The 17,707-nt window shown below is 44.4% G+C and overlaps 1 protein-coding gene across 3 annotated transcripts in view; it reads right to left on the bottom strand.

The window, feature by feature from the left end:
* Window positions 1-16,426, bottom strand: part of EPHB4 (EPH receptor B4) — a 112,705-nt gene extending 96,279 nt beyond the window's left edge. The window contains exons 1-4 of one of the 3 annotated variants that reach the window (XM_067469667.1): window positions 15,993-16,426; window positions 15,681-15,791; window positions 15,593-15,612; window positions 13,657-14,132 (exon numbers count right to left, since the gene is read on the bottom strand). In XM_067469667.1, coding sequence (XP_067325768.1) covers window positions 13,657-13,711 — 55 coding nt within the window. In that variant the 5' untranslated portion in view covers window positions 13,712-14,132; window positions 15,593-15,612; window positions 15,681-15,791; window positions 15,993-16,426. Of the gene's footprint in view, window positions 1-13,656; window positions 14,133-14,406; window positions 14,422-15,195; window positions 15,216-15,592; window positions 15,613-15,680; window positions 15,792-15,992 lie in introns of those variants that run through there. The other 2 variants (XM_067469666.1, XM_067469668.1) reach the window with 2 other exon arrangements.
* Window positions 16,427-17,707: the final 1,281 nt, after the last annotated feature.

Raw genomic sequence — 17,707 nt, 5'->3', positions numbered from 1 at the left:
ATTAGTCAAGGCAACACTTGCCCAGAAAACACACAACAACTTAGTTATTCTGGCCATGAAAAATAATTTTCCTTGAAGTAGAAAGAGTATTTTGTTATTGTTGTTGTTTCTTATTGTTGTTGTTGTTGTTTATTGTTGCTTATTATTATTGTCATTAGTCAAGGCAACTCTTGCCCAGAAAACACACAACAATCCAGTGATTCTGGACATGAAAAATAATTTTCCTTGAAGTAGCAAGAGTATTTTGTTGTTGTTGTGGTTTATTATTATTGTTGTTGTTTATTTTTGTTTATTATTATTGTCATTAGTCAAGGCAACTCTTGCCCAGAAAACACACAACAACCCAGTGATTCTGGCCATGAAAAATATATTTCCTTGAAGTAGCAAGAGTATTTTGTTGTTGTTGTGGTTTATTATTATTGTTGTTGTTTATTTTTTGTTTATTATTGTTGTCATTAGTCAAGGCAACTCTTGCCCAGAAAACACACAACAACCCAGTGATTCTGGCCATGAAAGCCTTCAACATTACATTTCTAATTTCCTTGTGCATGTAGAGGAAAGCTTGGGAAAGCCCCGCAGTGTGCGCTACAACTCCCAGAATCAACGCCCAGGGAGTTCTGGAAGTTGTAGTTGCAAACCCGAGGCCCTTTCCTGAGTTTTTGGTCGGCCGCTTTTCCCTTTGGCTTTGGTTCCCAGCTGCAAGCGGTACCGCCTTTACCTTTGGAACTCCCTCCCCAGGAGTATCTGACTAATTAACCTGGGAGAATTTTTAATTGCCTTGTGGGAGGAGAGAGGAGGGGAGAGGAGAGAAAAGGAAAGTTTGCCTTGCCCTCTCCTTCTTCCCCGTCTTCTTCTCCTTCTTGGCCCTTGGCCCACGGGCTGCTCACAGGAAGACGAGAACAATTGAGACGCCAGAGTGAAGACAGAGGCCTTCCTTTCCTGGATATCCCTTTGCTATTGGAATCCTAGAACTGTAAGCATTGGAAGGAACCCCAAAGGCCATCAAGTCCAACTCCTTAAGACAGATAGATAGACAGGCTTAAAGACAACTTTTAAAACTGTCGCATAGACACCAAGAACTGGGAAACCCTGATCCTTGAGAGCTCTAGCTGGAGGTCAGCTGTGACCAGCAGTGCTGTGGAATTCATAGATACATAGACATATAGATAGATAGATAGATAGATAGATAGATAGATAGATAGATAGACAGGCTTAAAGACAACCTGATCCTTGAGAGCTCTGGCTGGAGGTCAGCTGTGACCAGCAGTGCTGTGGAATTCATAGACAGATAGATAGATAGACAGGCTTAAAGACAACTTTTAAAACTCTCGCATAGACACCAAGAAGTGGGAAGCCCTGATCCTTGAGAGCTCTAGCTGGAGGTCAGCTGTGACCAGCAGTGCTGTGGAATTCATAGATACATAGATAGATAGATAGATAGATAGGCTTAAAGACAACTTTGAAAACTGTCGCATAGACACCAAGAACTGGGAAGCCCTGATCCTTGAGAGCTCTAGCTGGAGGTCAGCTGTGACCAGCAGTGCTGTGGAATTCATAGATAGATAGATAGGCTTAAAGACAACTTTTAAAACTGTCGCATAGACACCAAGAACTGGGAAGCCCTAATCCTTGAGAGCTCTAGCTGGAGGTCAGCTGTGACCAGCAGTGCTGTGGAATTCATAGATAGATAGATAGATAGATAGATAGATAGGCTTAAAGACAACTTTGAAAACTGTCGCATAGACATCAAGAACTGGGAAGCCCTGATCCTTGAGAGCTCTAGCTGGAGGTCAGCTGTGACCAGCAGTGCTGTGGAATTCATAGATAGATAGATAGGCTTAAAGACAACTTTTAAAACTGTCGCATAGACACCAAGAACTGGGAAGCCCTAATCCTTGAGAGCTCTAGCTGGAGGTCAGCTGTGACCAGCAGTGCTGTGGAATTCATAGATAGATAGATAGATAGATAGGCTTAAAGACAACTTTGAAAACTGTCGCATAGACATCAAGAACTGGGAAGCCCTGATCCTTGAGAGCTCTAGCTGGAGGTCAGCTGTGACCAGCAGTGCTGCGGAATTCATAGATAGATAGATAGATAGATAGGCTTAAAGACAACTTTTAAAACTGTCGCATACACACCAAGAACTGGGCAGCCCTGATCCTTGAGAGCTCTAGCTGGAGGTCAGCTGTGACCAGCAGTGCTGTGGAATTCATAGATAGATAGATAGATAGATAGATAGATAGATAGATAGGCTTAAAGACAACTTTTAAAACTGTCGCATACACACCAAGAACTGGGCAGCCCTGATCCTTGAGAGCTCTAGCTGGAGGTCAGCTGTGACCAGCAGTGCTGTGGAATTCAGAGATAGATAGATAGATAGATAGATAGATAGATAGACAGGCTTAAAGACAACTTTGAAAACTGTCGCATAGACACCAAGAAGTGGGAAGCCCTGACCCTTGAGAGGTCAGCTGTGACCAGCAGTGCTGCGGAATTCGAAGAGGTGCGAATGCAGGCCAAAAGGGAGAAATGTGTCAAGCGGAAGAAGGCGCCTCAGCCAACCCTCATTGGGATCGGCTTCCATGTCCTCACTGCGGAAGAAGAGCATGCATATCAAGAATAGGTCTCCACAACCACCTACGGACCCATCACCAAGACACTGCACTTGGAGGACCATCATCCTTGAGCTACGAGGGATCACCTAAGTAGATAGACAGAGAGATGGACAGATAGATAAGATAGGCTTAAAGCCAACCATAAAAACTGTTCCATAGACAACAAGTACTGGGAAGCCCTGGAATTTGAGCACTCTAGCTGGAGGTCAGCTGTGACCAGCAGTGCTGTGGAATTCAAAGAGGCACGAATAGAGGGTGAAAGGGAGGAACACAACCGTTCAATGCTAAGGCTTCCCGCCAAAATGGAACTGTAGAGGAGAGTCTACTGAACAAGCCAGTACCTGCCGCATACGTTGCTTAAGTCGCATTGACCGACCATCTGCGCAGGGTTCCATACTTCGCACTTTAACAACACAACCGTTCAATGCTAAGACTTCCCGCCAAAAAGGAACTGTAGAGGAGAGTCTGCTGAACAAGCCAGTACCTGCCGCATACCAGTACTGCCACTTGTTGAGGAGTTACGAAGGGGGAGGCATTACTTTTCATTCAACCATCGTATCTATCTAGTCTTTAACCATCTTATTCTCCCTCACCTATCTCCCAATCTGCCTACATATCTGTACATCTACTATCTGTCTCTTCTCTTGCCTCTCATCCATTCATCCGTCCACCTACCTACTTATCTATCTATCTATCTATCTATCTATCTATCTATCTATCTATCGAGTATCTATTTTGTCATTTGGGAGTTGTAGTTGCTGGGATTTATAGTTCACTACAATCAAAGAGCATTCTGAACCCCACCAACGATGGGATTGAATCAAACTTGGCACTCTTGTAACCAAGAGAAAATACTGGAGGGGTTTGGTGGGCATTGACCTTGAGTTTGGGAGTTGTAGTTCACCTACATCCAGAGTACACTTTGGATTCAAACCATGATTGATCTGGACCAAACTTGGCATGAATACTCAGTATGCCCAAATGTGAATGCTGGTGGAGTTTGGGGAAAATAGACATCGACATCTGGGAGTTGTAGTTGCTGGGATTTATAGTTCACCTGCAATCAAAGAACATTCTGGACTCCACCAACGATGGGATTGAACCAAACTTGGCACTCAATGTCCACCAAACCCTTCCAGTATTTTCTCTTGGTCACTCTTGTGACCAAGAGAAAATACTGGAAGGGTTTGGTGGGCATTGACCTTGAGTTTGGGAGTTGTAGGTCACTTATATCCAGAGAGCACTGTGGACTCAAAATCATGATGGATTTGGACCAAACTTGGCATGAATACTCAATATGCCCAAATGTGAATGCTGGTGGAGTTTGGGGGAAACAGACCTCGACATTTGGGAGTTGTAGTTGCTGGGATTTATGGTTCACCTACAATGAAAGAACTCCACATTCTGAACTCCACAAACAATGAAATTGAACCAAACATGGTACTCAGAACTCCCATGACTAATAGAAAATACTGGAAGGGTTTGGTGGGCATTGACCTTGAGTTTGGGAGTTGTAGTTCACCTACATCCAGAGAGCATTGTAGACACAAATAATGACAGATCTGGACCAAGTTTGGCATGAAGACTCAATATGCCCAAACGTGAATGCTAGTGGAGTTTGGGGGAAATAGACCTTGACATTTGGGAGTTGTAGTTGCTGGGATTTATAGTTCACCTTGGTGGGCACTGACCTTGAGTTTGGGAGTTGTAGTTCACCTACATCCAGAGAGCATTGTAGAGTCAAATAATGACAGATCTGGACCAAGTTTGGCATGAAGACTCAATATACCCAAACGTGAATGCTGGTGGAGTTTGGGGAAAATAGATCTCGATATTTGGGAGTTGTAGTTGCTGGGATTTATAGTTCACCTACAATCAAAGAGCGTTCTGAATCCCACCAACAATAGAATTGGGCCAACCTTCCTACGTGAACAACACCAGATGCAGAGACAAGGAGGAAGCCTTGCAGTGGGTTTTTGTTTGTGTGTTTGTGTGTTGTTGTTTCGGAGGGAGGGATGTCCCTGCGTGGGGGGGGGGGGGCACGTGGGTCCGGCTGAAGACGAGGATGGAGGAGGCCACAATGGAGGAATGCAATTAATGCGTTACATGCTCCAGTGGGCCTCCACAGCCTTGGGAGAGACCTGACCTCCAAAGAGAAGGAGAGGGGGGGGGGGGGCAAAGAGACTGCAAGGGGGGAAAGTAGAGTTTTGTGGTTGGGGGGAGGCAGGAATGGGGCTCCCCAAAAGAAAGGGGGCAGGGGAGGTGGGCCATGCCTTTGTACCATTCCTGCTCTTTTGGAAGGGGCCTCCCAGTCTTCCTGGTTTGCAGGTGGGCAACCTGGGGAGCAATAGAGCCCCCTCCTCTACATTCCTTCACTGCACCCCCCCCCACCTTTCCAGGACTCAGAGAGAGAAAAGGAAGGGGGGAAAAAAGCATTTCTCTCTCTCTCTCTCTGGTCCTTCCGTTCTTAATCCCTTTTCAATGAGATTCCCTCTCTCCAGCTGGGGATGAATGAGCGAGGAAGAAGAAGAGAAGAGGGGGAAGAGAAGGGAAGGCGGAGGGAAAGAGAGAGAAAGAAAGAGAGAAAGAGAGAGAGAGAGAAAGAAAGAAAGAAAGAAAGAAAGAGAGAAAGAGAGAGAAAGAAGAGAAAGAGAGAGAAAGAGAGAAAGAAAGAGAGAGAGAGAAAGAGAGAGAGAAAGAAAGAGAGAAAGAGAGAGAGAGAGAGAGAGAGAGAGAGAAAGAAAGAAAGAAGAGAAGTAAAGAAGAGTGGATCTGGGAACCAGAGATTAGAGGAGCTGAGAGGGAATTTTACAAATGGTGGGAAGAACCCCCCAAATTTTTGGATTCTCAGCAAAATATAGTAGCATAAAGGAGTCAACTGAAGGAAAGAAGGAAGGAAGGAAGGAAGGAAGGAGGGAAGGAAGGAAGGAAGGAAGGAAGGAAGGAAGGAAGGAAAGAAGGAAAGGAGGAAAGAAGGAAGGAAGGAAGGAAGGAAAGAAAGAAAGAAAAAGAAGGAAAGAAGGAAGGGAAGAAGGAAAGAAGGAAGGAAGGAAGGAAGGAAGGAAGGAAGGAAGGAAGGAAGGAAGGAAGGAAGGAAAGAAGGAAAGAAGGAAGGAAGGAAAGAAGGAAGGAAAGATGGAAGGAAAGAAGGAAGGAAGGAAAGAAGGAAAGAAGGAAAGAAGGAAGGAAAGAAGGAAGGGAGGAAGGGAAGAAGGAAGGAAGGAAGGAAGGAAGGAAGGAAGGAAGGAAGGAAGGAAGGAAGGAAAGAAGGAAAGAAGGAAAGAAGGAAAGAAGGAAGGAAGGAAGGAAGGAAGGAAAGAGGGAAGGAAGGATGGAAGGAGGGAAAGAAGGAAGGAAGGAAGGAAAGAAGGAAGGAAAGAAGGAAGGAAGGAAGGAAGGAAGGAAGGAAGGAAAGAAGGAAAGAAGGAAGGAAGGAAGGAAGGAAAGAAAGAAGGAAAGAAGGAAGGAAGGAAGGAAGGAAGGAAGGAAGGAAGGAAGGAAAGAAAGAAGGAAAGAAGGAAAGAAGGAAAGAAGGATCTGGGTCATGTGAGACCTTCCAAGTTGCCCTCTCACCCATCGCTATCATGATCACCGATTGATTGATTGATTGATTGATTGATGATCCCCTTTCCCCATCATTGGGGTCCAAGGCTGCTTAGAGCAGCCAAAAGGAATGAGTCCACACATCTTCCCTCCCTAATTTTGCAACTTGCTTGGATGTGGAAGTCAAAGGAGGAGCCGTATGGATTTTATTTGAGAGGATCTCTAACCGGGGGTCCCTTGGGGGGTCTCTTTGGGGCTGGGGGAGATGATGGATGAGGGTGAGAAAGGAAGGGGGGAGGATCGAAAGGAGGAGGAGGAGGAATTTGGAGATGAAAGGCAAGGATGGCAAATCGTTCAGAAGAGACAAGGCTGGAGGGGGGCATCAGAGGCGGCTAATTTGGGGGGGGGGAGGCAAATAAAGGGGGGGGATCAATTTCTTTGGAGTCCGGGATCAATGCAAGATGCTAAAGACTCAGAGCGGTTGCTTTGAAAAGGAATGGATCGGGTTTTTGGAAGGCGGGAGCGGAGGAAAGACACAAAGAACTCGGGAGATAAGTGCCCACCTACTCAATCCAAGAAGACATATATCTATATATATAAATATGTTCAGTGCGTCATGCGGACCTTCAAAACAAAAGAACCCATGAACGAAATCACACCAAATCTGGCTACAAAACGTCTCACAACACAAGGAGTGACCATCACTCAAAAAATTATGATTTTGTCATTTGGGAGTTGTAGTTGCTGGGATTCATAGTTCACCTACAATCAATCAATCTATATATATATATTAGGCTTGGGCAATCCATGGTTCTAAATCAGTGTTTCTCAACCTGGGGGTCGGGACCCCTGAGGGGGTCACGAAGGGGTGTCGGAGGGGTCGTCAAAGACCATCAGAAAACACAGTATTTTCTCTTGGTCATCTGGGTTCTGTGTGGGAAGTTTGGCCCAATTCTATCGTTGGTGGGATTCAGAAGGCTCCTTGATTGTAGGTGAACTATAAATCCCAGTATTCTAAATGGTTCTAAAGTACTTACAAAACTAAAGTTCTGGTGGTGAAAATTTCAGAACTCTAACAAAACTCTCAAAATTTCATAATAAATGGCAGTTCCTAATTGGTTCTGTCATTAAAATCACCAATAATGAAATAATAATTAAATTTTGAGAGTTTTGTTAGAGTTCTGAAATTTTCACCACCAGAACTTTAGTTTTGTAAGTACTTTAGAACCATTTAGAACCATGGATTGCCCAAGCCTAAATATGCTCTGTGCTTACAAAACTAAAGTTCTGGTGGTGAAAATTTCAGAACTCTAACAAAACTCTCAAAATTTAATTATTATTTCATTATTGGTGATTTTAATGACGGAACCAATTAGGAACTGCCATTTATTATGAAATTTTGAGAGTTTGGTTAGAGTTCTGAAATTTTCACCACCAGAACTTTAGTTTCGTATGTACTTTAGAACCGTTTAGAACCATGGATTGCCCAAGCCTAGTGGTTCAGAATGCTCTTTGATTGTAGGTGAACTATAAATCCCAGAAACTACAACTCCCAAATGTCAAAGTCTATTTTCACCAAACCCCACCAGTGTTCACATTTGGGCATATTGAGTATTCGTGCCAAGTTTGGTCCAGATCCATCATTGTTTGAGCCCATAGTGCTCTCTGGATGTAGGCGAACTACAACTCCCATACTCAAGGTCAATGCCCACCAAGCCATTGGACTCAAACAATGATGGATCTGGACCAAAAATGGCACGAATACTCATATGTCCAAATGTGAACACTGAATGGAGATTGGGGGAAAGAGACTTTGACATTTGGGAGTTGTAGTTGCTGGGATTCATAGTTCACCTACAATCAATCTATCTATCTATATATATTAGGCTTGGGCAATCCATGGTTCTAAATCAGTGTTTCTCAACCTGGGGGTCGGGACCCCTGAGGGGGTCACGAAGGGGTGTCGGAGGGGTCGCCAAAGACCATCAGAAAACACAGTATTTTCTGTTGGTCATCTGGGTTCTGTGTGGGAACTTTGGCCCAATTCTATCATTGGTGGGATTCAGAAGGCTCCTTGATTGTAGGTGAACTATAAATCCCAGTATCTACAACTCCCAAATGTCAAAGTCTATTTTCACCAAACCCTTCTAGTGTTTTCTGTTGGTCAGGGGAGTCCTGTGTGCCAAGTTTGGTTCAATTCCATCGTTGGTGGAGTTCAGAATGCTCTTTGATTATAGGTGAACTATAAATCCCAGAAACTACAACTCCCAAATGTCAAAGTCTATTTTCACCAAACCCCACCAGTGTTCACACTTGGGCATATTGAGTATCCGTGCCAAGTTTGGTCCAAGTTTGAGCCCATAGTGCTCTCTGGATGTAGGCGAACTACAACTCCCATACTCAAGGTCAATGCCCACCAAGCCCTTCCGGTATTTTCTGTTGAGCATGTGAGTTTTCTGTGCCAACTTTGGTTCAATTCCATTGTTGGTGGCGTTCAGAATCCTCTTTGTTTACATGTTAACTATAAATCCCAGCAACTACAACTCCCAAATGACAAAATCAACCCCCCTGCCAACCCCACCAGTATTCAAATTTGGGCATTCTGGGTATTTGTGCCAAATTTGTTCCCGTGAATGAAAATACATCCTGCAGATCATTATTTACATGGCGATTCATAATGTTAGGGGTTATGGTTGGGGGTCACCACAACATGACGAACTGTATTAAGGGGTCGCGGCATTAGGAAGGTTGAGAAACACTGCTCTAAATGGTTCTAAAGTACTTACAAAACTAAAGTTCTGGTGGTGAAAATTTCAGAACTCTAACAAAACTCTCAAAATTTAATTATTATTTCATTATTGGTGATTTTAATGGTGGAACCAATTAGGAACTGCCATTTATTATGAAATTTTGAGAGTTTTGTTAGAGTTCTGAAATTTTCACCACCAGAACTTTAGTTTCGTAAGTACTTTAGAACCATTTAGAACCATGCATTGAACAAGCCTAATATATATATATATATGCTCTGTGCATAATGAGTACCTCAAAAACAAAAGAACCAATGAACGAAATCACACCAAATTTGGCAACAAAACGTCTCACAACACAAGGAGTGACCATCACTTACAAAATTATGATTTTGTCATTTGGAGTTGTAGTTGCGGGGATTTATAGTTCACCTACAATCAAAGAGCATTCTGAACTCCACCAACGATGGAATTGAACCAAACTTAGCACACAGGGCTCCCCTGACCAACAGAAAACACTAGAAGGGTTTGGTGGGCATTGACCTTGAGTTTTGGAGATGTAGTTCACCGACATATAGAGAGCACTGTGGACTCAAACAATGATGGATCTGGACCAAATTTAGCACGAATACTCAATATGCCCAAATGTGAACACTGATGGAGTTTGGGGGAAATAGACCTTGACATTTGGGAGTTGTAGTTGCTGGGATTTATAGTTCACCTACAATCAAAGAGCATTCTGAACTCCACAAATGAAATTGAACCAAAGTTGGCACACAGAACTCCCATGACTAATAGAAAATACTGGAAGGGTTTAGTGGGCATTGACCTTGAGTTTGGGAGTTGTAGTTCACCTACATCTAGAGAGCACTGTGGACTCAAACAATGATGGATCTGGACCAAATTTAGCACGAATACTCAATATGCCCAGATGTGAACACTGATGGAGTTTGGGGGAAATAGACTTTGACATTTGGGAGTTGTAGTTGCTGGGATTTATAGTTCACCTACAATCAAAGAGCATTCTGAACCACACCAACGATAGAATTGGGCCAAACTTCCCACACAGAATCCCTATAACCAACAGAAAATACTGTGTTTTCTGATAGTCTTTGGCGACCCCTTTGACACTCAGGGGTCCCGACCCCCAGGTTGAGAACGCTGCTCTAGAACCTCAAGATGTGGAACTGACCCCCATAATTCAACAAAGACCCACTTTGCAAGGAACACCTGAGCTCAATGCCAATGAGGTGGGTTTTTGGGAGTCTGATTCAGGCCTGGACCCCTAAGATAGACCCAAGAGAGACCCCTGCCCCAAATGCATTTGGGGGGGGGGCTTCTCTTGGCTTCACCTTCGTACCATTCCTTCTCAACCGCTCACAAAACAAACCATTTCCAAAGGAGACGGGCAGACTTTGGGGGGTTTGATCCAGGCTCTGAATCCTCAAAGACCCCCCCCCGAATGCAGACCCCTGCCCCAAATGTTCCTCTGGGGGGGCTTCTCTTGGCTTCACCTTCGCACCATTCCTTCTCAACCACTCACAAAACAAACCATTTCCAAAGGAGACTGGCAGACTTTGGGGGGTTTGATCCAGGCTCTGAATCCTCAAAGACCACCCCCCCCCCCCCGAATGCAGACCCCTGCCCCAAATGACTCCCAGCTACCTTATTTTTGACCCCCATTCCCAATAGAAGCACCCATTTTCCAAGGGAGTCCTGAGCTCAATGCCAAGCAAGATGGGCTTTGGGGGCAAAGATCCAAGCCCTGGATCTCTCAAGACCCCCAAACAAGTGCCCAAGGGGGGGGGGCTTGTATTAATCCCACCTTTGCACACCACTCCTTATCAGTCTCTCCCAAAATAAAGACCCACTTTCCAAAGGAGTCCTGAGTCCAATACCAAGGAATGGGATTTGGGGGTGGGGGGTGGGATCCAAGCTCTGGGCTCTTAAAGGCTTCCAAATGGAGCCCACCCCCCCAAATGACCCTGTGGGGGTTGCATGCGCCCCACTTTTACCTTCCTTCCCTGACTTATCAATATCGCCCCAAATAAGCTGCTATTATTATTATTATTATTATTATTATTATTATGATGTGGGGTAGATCCAAGCTCTGCCCCCCCCCCCCAAATTTCTATTGAGACCCCTGCCCCAAAATGAGGGGGGCTGCCCCACTTTACCTTCACCCTCATTCCTTCTCCATCTTCTACTTTCCAAACTAATTATGAATGTAATGCCAAGCCAACGACTCACGACGTGGGCTTTTGGGGGTACCATCCAAGCCATAGACCCCCAAAGGACCCCCTTAATTCATCTGATTGTCCCAAATGCCCCTCTGGAAGGGGGCATCACTTTCACCCACTGTCTCGCTTTCACCCCTATTCATACCCCTCCCCAAATAAAGGCCCACTTTCCAAGGGAGTCCTGTGATCAATACTTTGGCAAGTTGGATTCAAGCTGGGGACCCCCCTCCCCAATTTATCCCACTGCCTCAAACCCTGGGGAGGTTTGGACTCACCTCACCCCAATTCTTTATCAGTTTCCCCCAAAATGAAGACCCACTTCCCAAAGTTCTGAATCAAATGCCAAGTGATTGACCCATGAGGTGGGATTTCGGGGTGATAGATCCAAGGACCCCCATAATTCAACCAAAGGGGTGTGGGTAACATTTCCCCTTTGCCCCCATTCCTTCCCCATACTCCCCAAAGAAGAAGCACCCACTCTCCAAAGGAGTCCAGAGTTGAATACTAGGAGAGGTGGGCCTTTGTGGGTTGGATGCAAGCTCCGGACCCCCAAGCTAGGTCTAAGGACCCCCATAATTCAGTCTATACTATTTCACCTATGCTCTCATTCCTTCCCCATACTCCCCAAAGAAGAAGCACCCACTCTCCAAAGGAGTCCAGAGTTCAGTACCAGGAGAGGTGGGCTTTGGGAGGTTGGGTGCAAGCTCCGGACCCCCAAGCTAGAAGCAAGGACCCCCATAATTCAGCCAAGTGGGTGTGGGCTTTGGGGGTCAGACCAAGCACTCCCCAATCGAGGACCCTTCAAACCCCCCAAGAAAGAAGCACTCACTCTCCAAAGGAGTCCAGAGTTGAATGCCAGGAGTGGTGGGCTTTCGAGGGTTGGATGCAAGCTTTGGACCCCTAAGTTAGATCCAAGGACCCCCATAATTCAAGTGGAGGTGGGCTTTGGGGGGTTGGACCCCCAAGCACTCCCCAATTGAGGACCCTTCAAACCCCCCAAGAAAGAAGCACTCACTCTCTAAAGGAGTCCAGAGTTGAGTGCCAGGAGAGGTGGGCTTTGGGGGGTTGGATGCAAGCTTTGGACCCCCAAGTTAGATCCAAAGACCCCCATAATTCAGCCATGGTGGTGTGTGTACCTTTCCTCTCATTCCTTTCCCTATACACCCCCCCCCCTTCCCAAGAAAGAAGCACCCACTCTCCAAAGGAGTCCAGAGTTCAGTGCCAGGAGAGGTGGGCTTTTGAGGGTTGGGTGCAAGCTTTGGACCCCCAAGTTAGATCCAAGGACCCCCATAATTCAGCCATGGTGGTGTGTGTACCTTCGCTCTCATTCCTTTCCCTATACCCTCCCCCTCCCCAAGAAAGAAGCACTCACTCTTCAAAGGAGACCAGAGTTGAATGCCAGGAAAGGTGGGTTTTGGAGGGTTGGGTGCAAGCTTTGGACCCCCAAGCTGGATCCAAGGACCCCCATAATTCAGCCAAGTGGTGGTGGGCTTTGGGGGCAGGTTTGAAGGGTCCCCAATCGAGGACCCTTCAAACCTGCCAAGGAAGAAGCACCCACTCTCCAAAGGAGTCCAGAGTTGAATGCCAGGAGAGGGGGGCTTTGAGGGGTTCAGACCCCAGTTGAGGACCCTTCAAACCCCCCAAAGAAGAAGCACCCACTCTCCAAAGGAGTCCAGAGTTCAGTGCCAGGAGAGGTGGGCTTTCGAGGGTTGGATGCAAGCTTTGGACCCCCAAGTTAGATCCAAGGATCCCCATAATTCAGCCAAGTGGGGGTGGGCTTTGGGGGGTCAGACCCCCAAGCACTCCCCAGTTGAGGACTCTTCAAACCCCTCAAGGAAGAAGCACTCACTCTCCAAAGGAGTCCACAGTTCAGTGCCAGGAGAGGTGGGCTTTTGGGGGGGTTGGGTGCAAGCTTTGGACCCCCAAGATAGATCCAAGGACCCCCATAATTCAGCCAAGTGGGGGTGGGCTTTGGGGGTCGGACCCCAAGCACTCCCCAAATGAGGACCCTTCAAACCCCCCAGGAAAGAAGCACTCACTCTCTAAAGGAGTTCACAGTTGAGTTCCAGGAGATATGGTCTTTGGGGGGTTGGATGCAAGCTTTGGACCCCCAAGTTAGATCCAAAGACCCCCATAATTAACCTGAAAGGGGGTGTACTATTTCCCCTTTGTCCCCATTCCTTCCCAAGGAAGAAGCACTTTCTCTCCAAAGGAGTCCAGAGTTCAGTAGCAGGAGAGATTGGCTTTGGGGGGTTGGATGCAAGCTTTGGACCCCCAAGTTAGATCCAAAGACCCCCATAATTCAGCCAAGTGGGGGGGGGGGTGGGCTTTGAGGGGTCAGACTCCCAAGTACCTTTCAAACCCCCCAAGGAAGAATCCCCCACTCTCCAAAGGAGTCCAGAGTTGAATGCCAGTAGAGGTGGGCTTTGGGGGGTTTGGACCCCCAAGTACTCCCCAGTGGAGGCCCCTTCCCCAGTGGAGGCCCCTTTTGGGGTGCCGCGCGTGCCTTACCTTCCACGGCCAGGGCTGCTAAGGGCACCCAGAGGCAGAGCAGCCATCCCGGCATGGCTGGGGGGGTCCCTGCGGAGGGGTCTTCCCTCCCGCCGCCGTTCTTCTCTCTCGGGGGTCTCGTGGGGAGGGGGGCAGAGGGCCCCACAGCAGGAGCGTCTTCGGGGATCCCAGAGACACCCTTAATCCCCGGATCTCCAAAGGCAGAGTCATGAAAGAAAAATTAAAATTAATCCTCCCGAGTGGAGAACTTCATCTGGCAGCCGAAGGAGAGAGAGAGAGATTGGCCTTCTTCCTGGCTCAACAATCCCGATGGCTTGCTCCAAATTGGAAGGAAGAGAAGGAGGAAAAGATCCACGTTCGTTCGGGAGACCCAGTCCCAGAGTTTTTGTCTTCTTCTCAAAGCCGCCGTCTGTTTCTCGCTACGGGAAAGGGGAGGAGGTCCATATGGAAAAGTTTAGGGAGGAGAGACCCCTCCTCTGGAAAAAATAAGAAAAATAATAATAATGCAACCTTTCCATGCAAAATAATAGAAATACTAATAATGCAACCTTTCTTTGCAAAATAATAGAAATACTAATAATGCAACTTTTCCTTGCAAAATAATAATAATAATAATAATAATAATGCAACTTTTCTTTGCAAAATAATAATAATAATAATAATAATGCAACTTTTCCTTTGCAAAATAATAATAAAATAATAATAATGCAACTTTTCCTTGCAAAATAATAAAAATAATAATAATGCAACCTTTCCTTGCAAAATAATAGAAATACTAATAATGCAACCTTTCCTTGCAAAATAATAGAAATACTAATAATGCAACCTTTCCTTGCAAAATAATAAAAATAATAATAATAATGCAACTTTTCCTTGCAAAATAATGAAAATAATAATAATGCAATCTTTCCTTGCAAAATAATAATAAAAATAATAATAATGCAACTTTTCCTTGCAAAATAATAATAATAATAATAATAATGCAACCTTTCTTTGCAAAATAATAATAATAATAATAATAATGCAATCTTTCTTTGCAAAATAATAATAAAATAATAATAATGCAACTTTTCCTTGCAAAATAATAATAAAATAATAATAATGCAATCTTTCTTTGCAAAATAATGAAAATTAATAATAATGCAACTTTCCTTGCAAAATAATAAAAATAATAATAATAATGCAACCTTTCTTTGCAAAATAATAATAAAAATAATAATAATGCAATCTTTCCTTGCAAAATAATAAAAATAATAGTAATGCAACCTTTCTTTGCAAAATAATGAAAATAATAATAATGCAACTTTTCCTTGCAAAATAATAAAAATAATAAGAATGCAACCTTTCTTTGCAAAATAATAAAAATAATAATAATAATAATGCAACTTTTCCTTGCAAAATAATAATAATAATAATAATAATAATGCAACTTTTCCTTGCAAAATGATAAAAATAATGCAACTTTTCCTTGCAAAATAATAAAAGTAATAATAATGCAACCTTTCTTTGCAAAATAATAATAAAAAATAATAATGCAACCTTTCCTTGCAAAATGCAGACTTTTTTGGCTTTGCAATAATAATAATAATAATAATAATAATAATGCAACATTTCCTTGCAAAATGCAGACTTTTTTGGCTTTGCAATAATAATAATAATAATAATAATAATAATAATAATGCAACCTTTCCTTGCAAAATGCAGACTTTTTGGCTTTGCAATAATAATAATAATAATAATAATAGTAATGCAACCTTTCTAATAATAATAATAATAATAATGCAACCTTTCCTTGCAAAATGCAGACTTTTTTTGGCTTTGCAATAATAATAATAATAATAATAATAATAATAATAATAATAATGCAACCTTTCTAATAATAATAATAATAATAATAATGCAACCTTTCTAATAATAATAATAATAATTATGCAACCTTTCCTTGCAAAATGCAGACTTTTTTGGCTTTGCAATAATAATAATAATAATAATAATAATACAACCTTTCCTTGCAAAATGCAGACTTTTTTTGGCTTTGCAAAAATTCTCCTCCAAGTAAGTGGAAAAGTTGATTTTTCGTTGACTTCTTTGCTTGGGATAAAGTCCAAAAAGTCGTCCCGATCCGGATCTGGTACCTTGGGAGGAGAAAAAAAGAAGAAGAGACAATCCAAAAGTCAGAAAATTACAAAAAATATTATTATTTTTGAATTAAAAAGGGGGGAAAGTGAGTGCCAAGCAAGTCCCTCTCCTCCTTTGCAACTTAAAAATTAGAAAATAATATTATTATGTAAATTGAGGAGGGGGAAAGTGAGAGCCTCTCCTCCTTTGCAACTTACTTCTGTGGGATTCTTTCTCTCCTTCTTCTCTCTTTCTCTCTCTTCTTTTTTTCCCTTCCTCTTGCAAAAGGAAGGCAATGACGCCAGTGGAAAGCAATCCAACGCCTGCGTCCCGGGACCAGACAAAGGATCCGAAGCGAGACCCCCACCCCCACACACCCCACACCTCCCCTCTTAATTCAAAAGGGGAGAAAACAATTCACAGAAATCCACAGAGATGGATCTCTCTGCGCCTTCTCTCCCTCTCTCTCTTCTCTCTTTGCAAACCAGAAAGTCCGGAAAGGCAGAATGCTTCTCTCTCTGTCTCTCTTCTCTGGAGTCTGGACAAAGGAACACAACACCCCCCCCCCCCAAAAAAAAAGGGAAAAGCAATGTGGGGAGAAAGAGGAGGAGAGAAGTTCTCCATTGGGTCCAGAGAAAGAAAGGAAGAAAGAAGGAAAGAAAGGAGGGGAGAAAAGGGGGATCAGGGGCGGAGAAGTGGATCCGGGTTGGAGGGGCTTCAGGGGGGCCCAAAAGTGGGGGGCCAGACCTACTCCCACTTTGTAACCCCCCAAAATAACTCCCACTTTGAAACCCCCCCCCCAAAATAACTCCCACTTTGTGACCCCCCCAAAATAACTCCCACTTTGTGACCCCCCAAAATAACTCCCACTTTGTGACCCCCCAAAATAACTCCCACTTTGTGACCCCCCAAAATAACTCCCACCTTGTGACCCCCCAAAATAACTCCCACTTTGTGACCCCCCAAAATAACTCCCACTTTGTGACCCCCCAAAATAACTCCCACTTTGTGTCCCTCCAAAATAACTCCCACTTTGTGACCCCCCCAAAATAACTCCCACTTTGTGACCCCCCCAAAATAACTCCCACTTTGTGACCCCCGCAAAATAACTCCCACTTTGTGACCCCCCCAAAATAACTCCCACTTTGTGACCCCCCAAAATAACTCCCACTTTGTGACCCCCCAAAATAACTCCCACTTTGTGACCCCCCAAAATAACTCCCACTTTGTGACCCCCAAAATAACTCCCACTTTGTGACCCCCCCAAAATAACTCCCACTTTGTGACCCCCCAAAATAACTCCCACTTTGTGACCCACCAAAATAACTCCCACTTTGTGACCCCCCAAAATAACTCCCACTTTGTGACCCCCCAAAATAACTCCCACTTTGTGACCCCCCAAAATAACTCCCACTTTGTGACCCCCCAAAATAACTCCCACTTTGTGACCCCCCAAAATAACTCCCACTTTGTGACCCCCCAAAATAACTCCCACTTTGTGACCCCCCAAAATAACTCCCACTTTGTGACCCCCCAAAATAACTCCCACTTTGTGACCCCCCAAAATAACTCCCACTTTGTGACCCCCCAAAATAACTCCCACTTTGTGACCCCCCCAAAATAACTCCCACTTTGTGACCCCCCCAAAATAACTCTCACTTTGTGACCCCCCAAAATAACTCCCACTTTGTGACCCCCCAAAATAACTCCCACTTTGTGACCCCCCAAAATAACTCCCACTTTGTGACCCCCCAAAATAACTCCCACTTTGTGACCCCCCAAAATAACTCCCACTTTGTGACCCCCCCCCAAATAACTCCCACTTTGTGACCCACCAAAATAACTCCCACTTTGTGACCCCCCCAAAATAACTCCCACTTTGTGACCCCCCAAAATAACTCCCACTTTGTGACCCCCCAAAATAACTCCCACT

This window comes from Anolis sagrei, chromosome 6, assembly GCF_037176765.1.
Source record: "Anolis sagrei isolate rAnoSag1 chromosome 6, rAnoSag1.mat, whole genome shotgun sequence".
Lineage (NCBI taxonomy): Eukaryota > Metazoa > Chordata > Lepidosauria > Squamata > Dactyloidae > Anolis > Anolis sagrei.
Note: the sequence above shows the minus strand (reverse complement) of the source record. Positions and strands in the feature narration are given on the sequence as shown.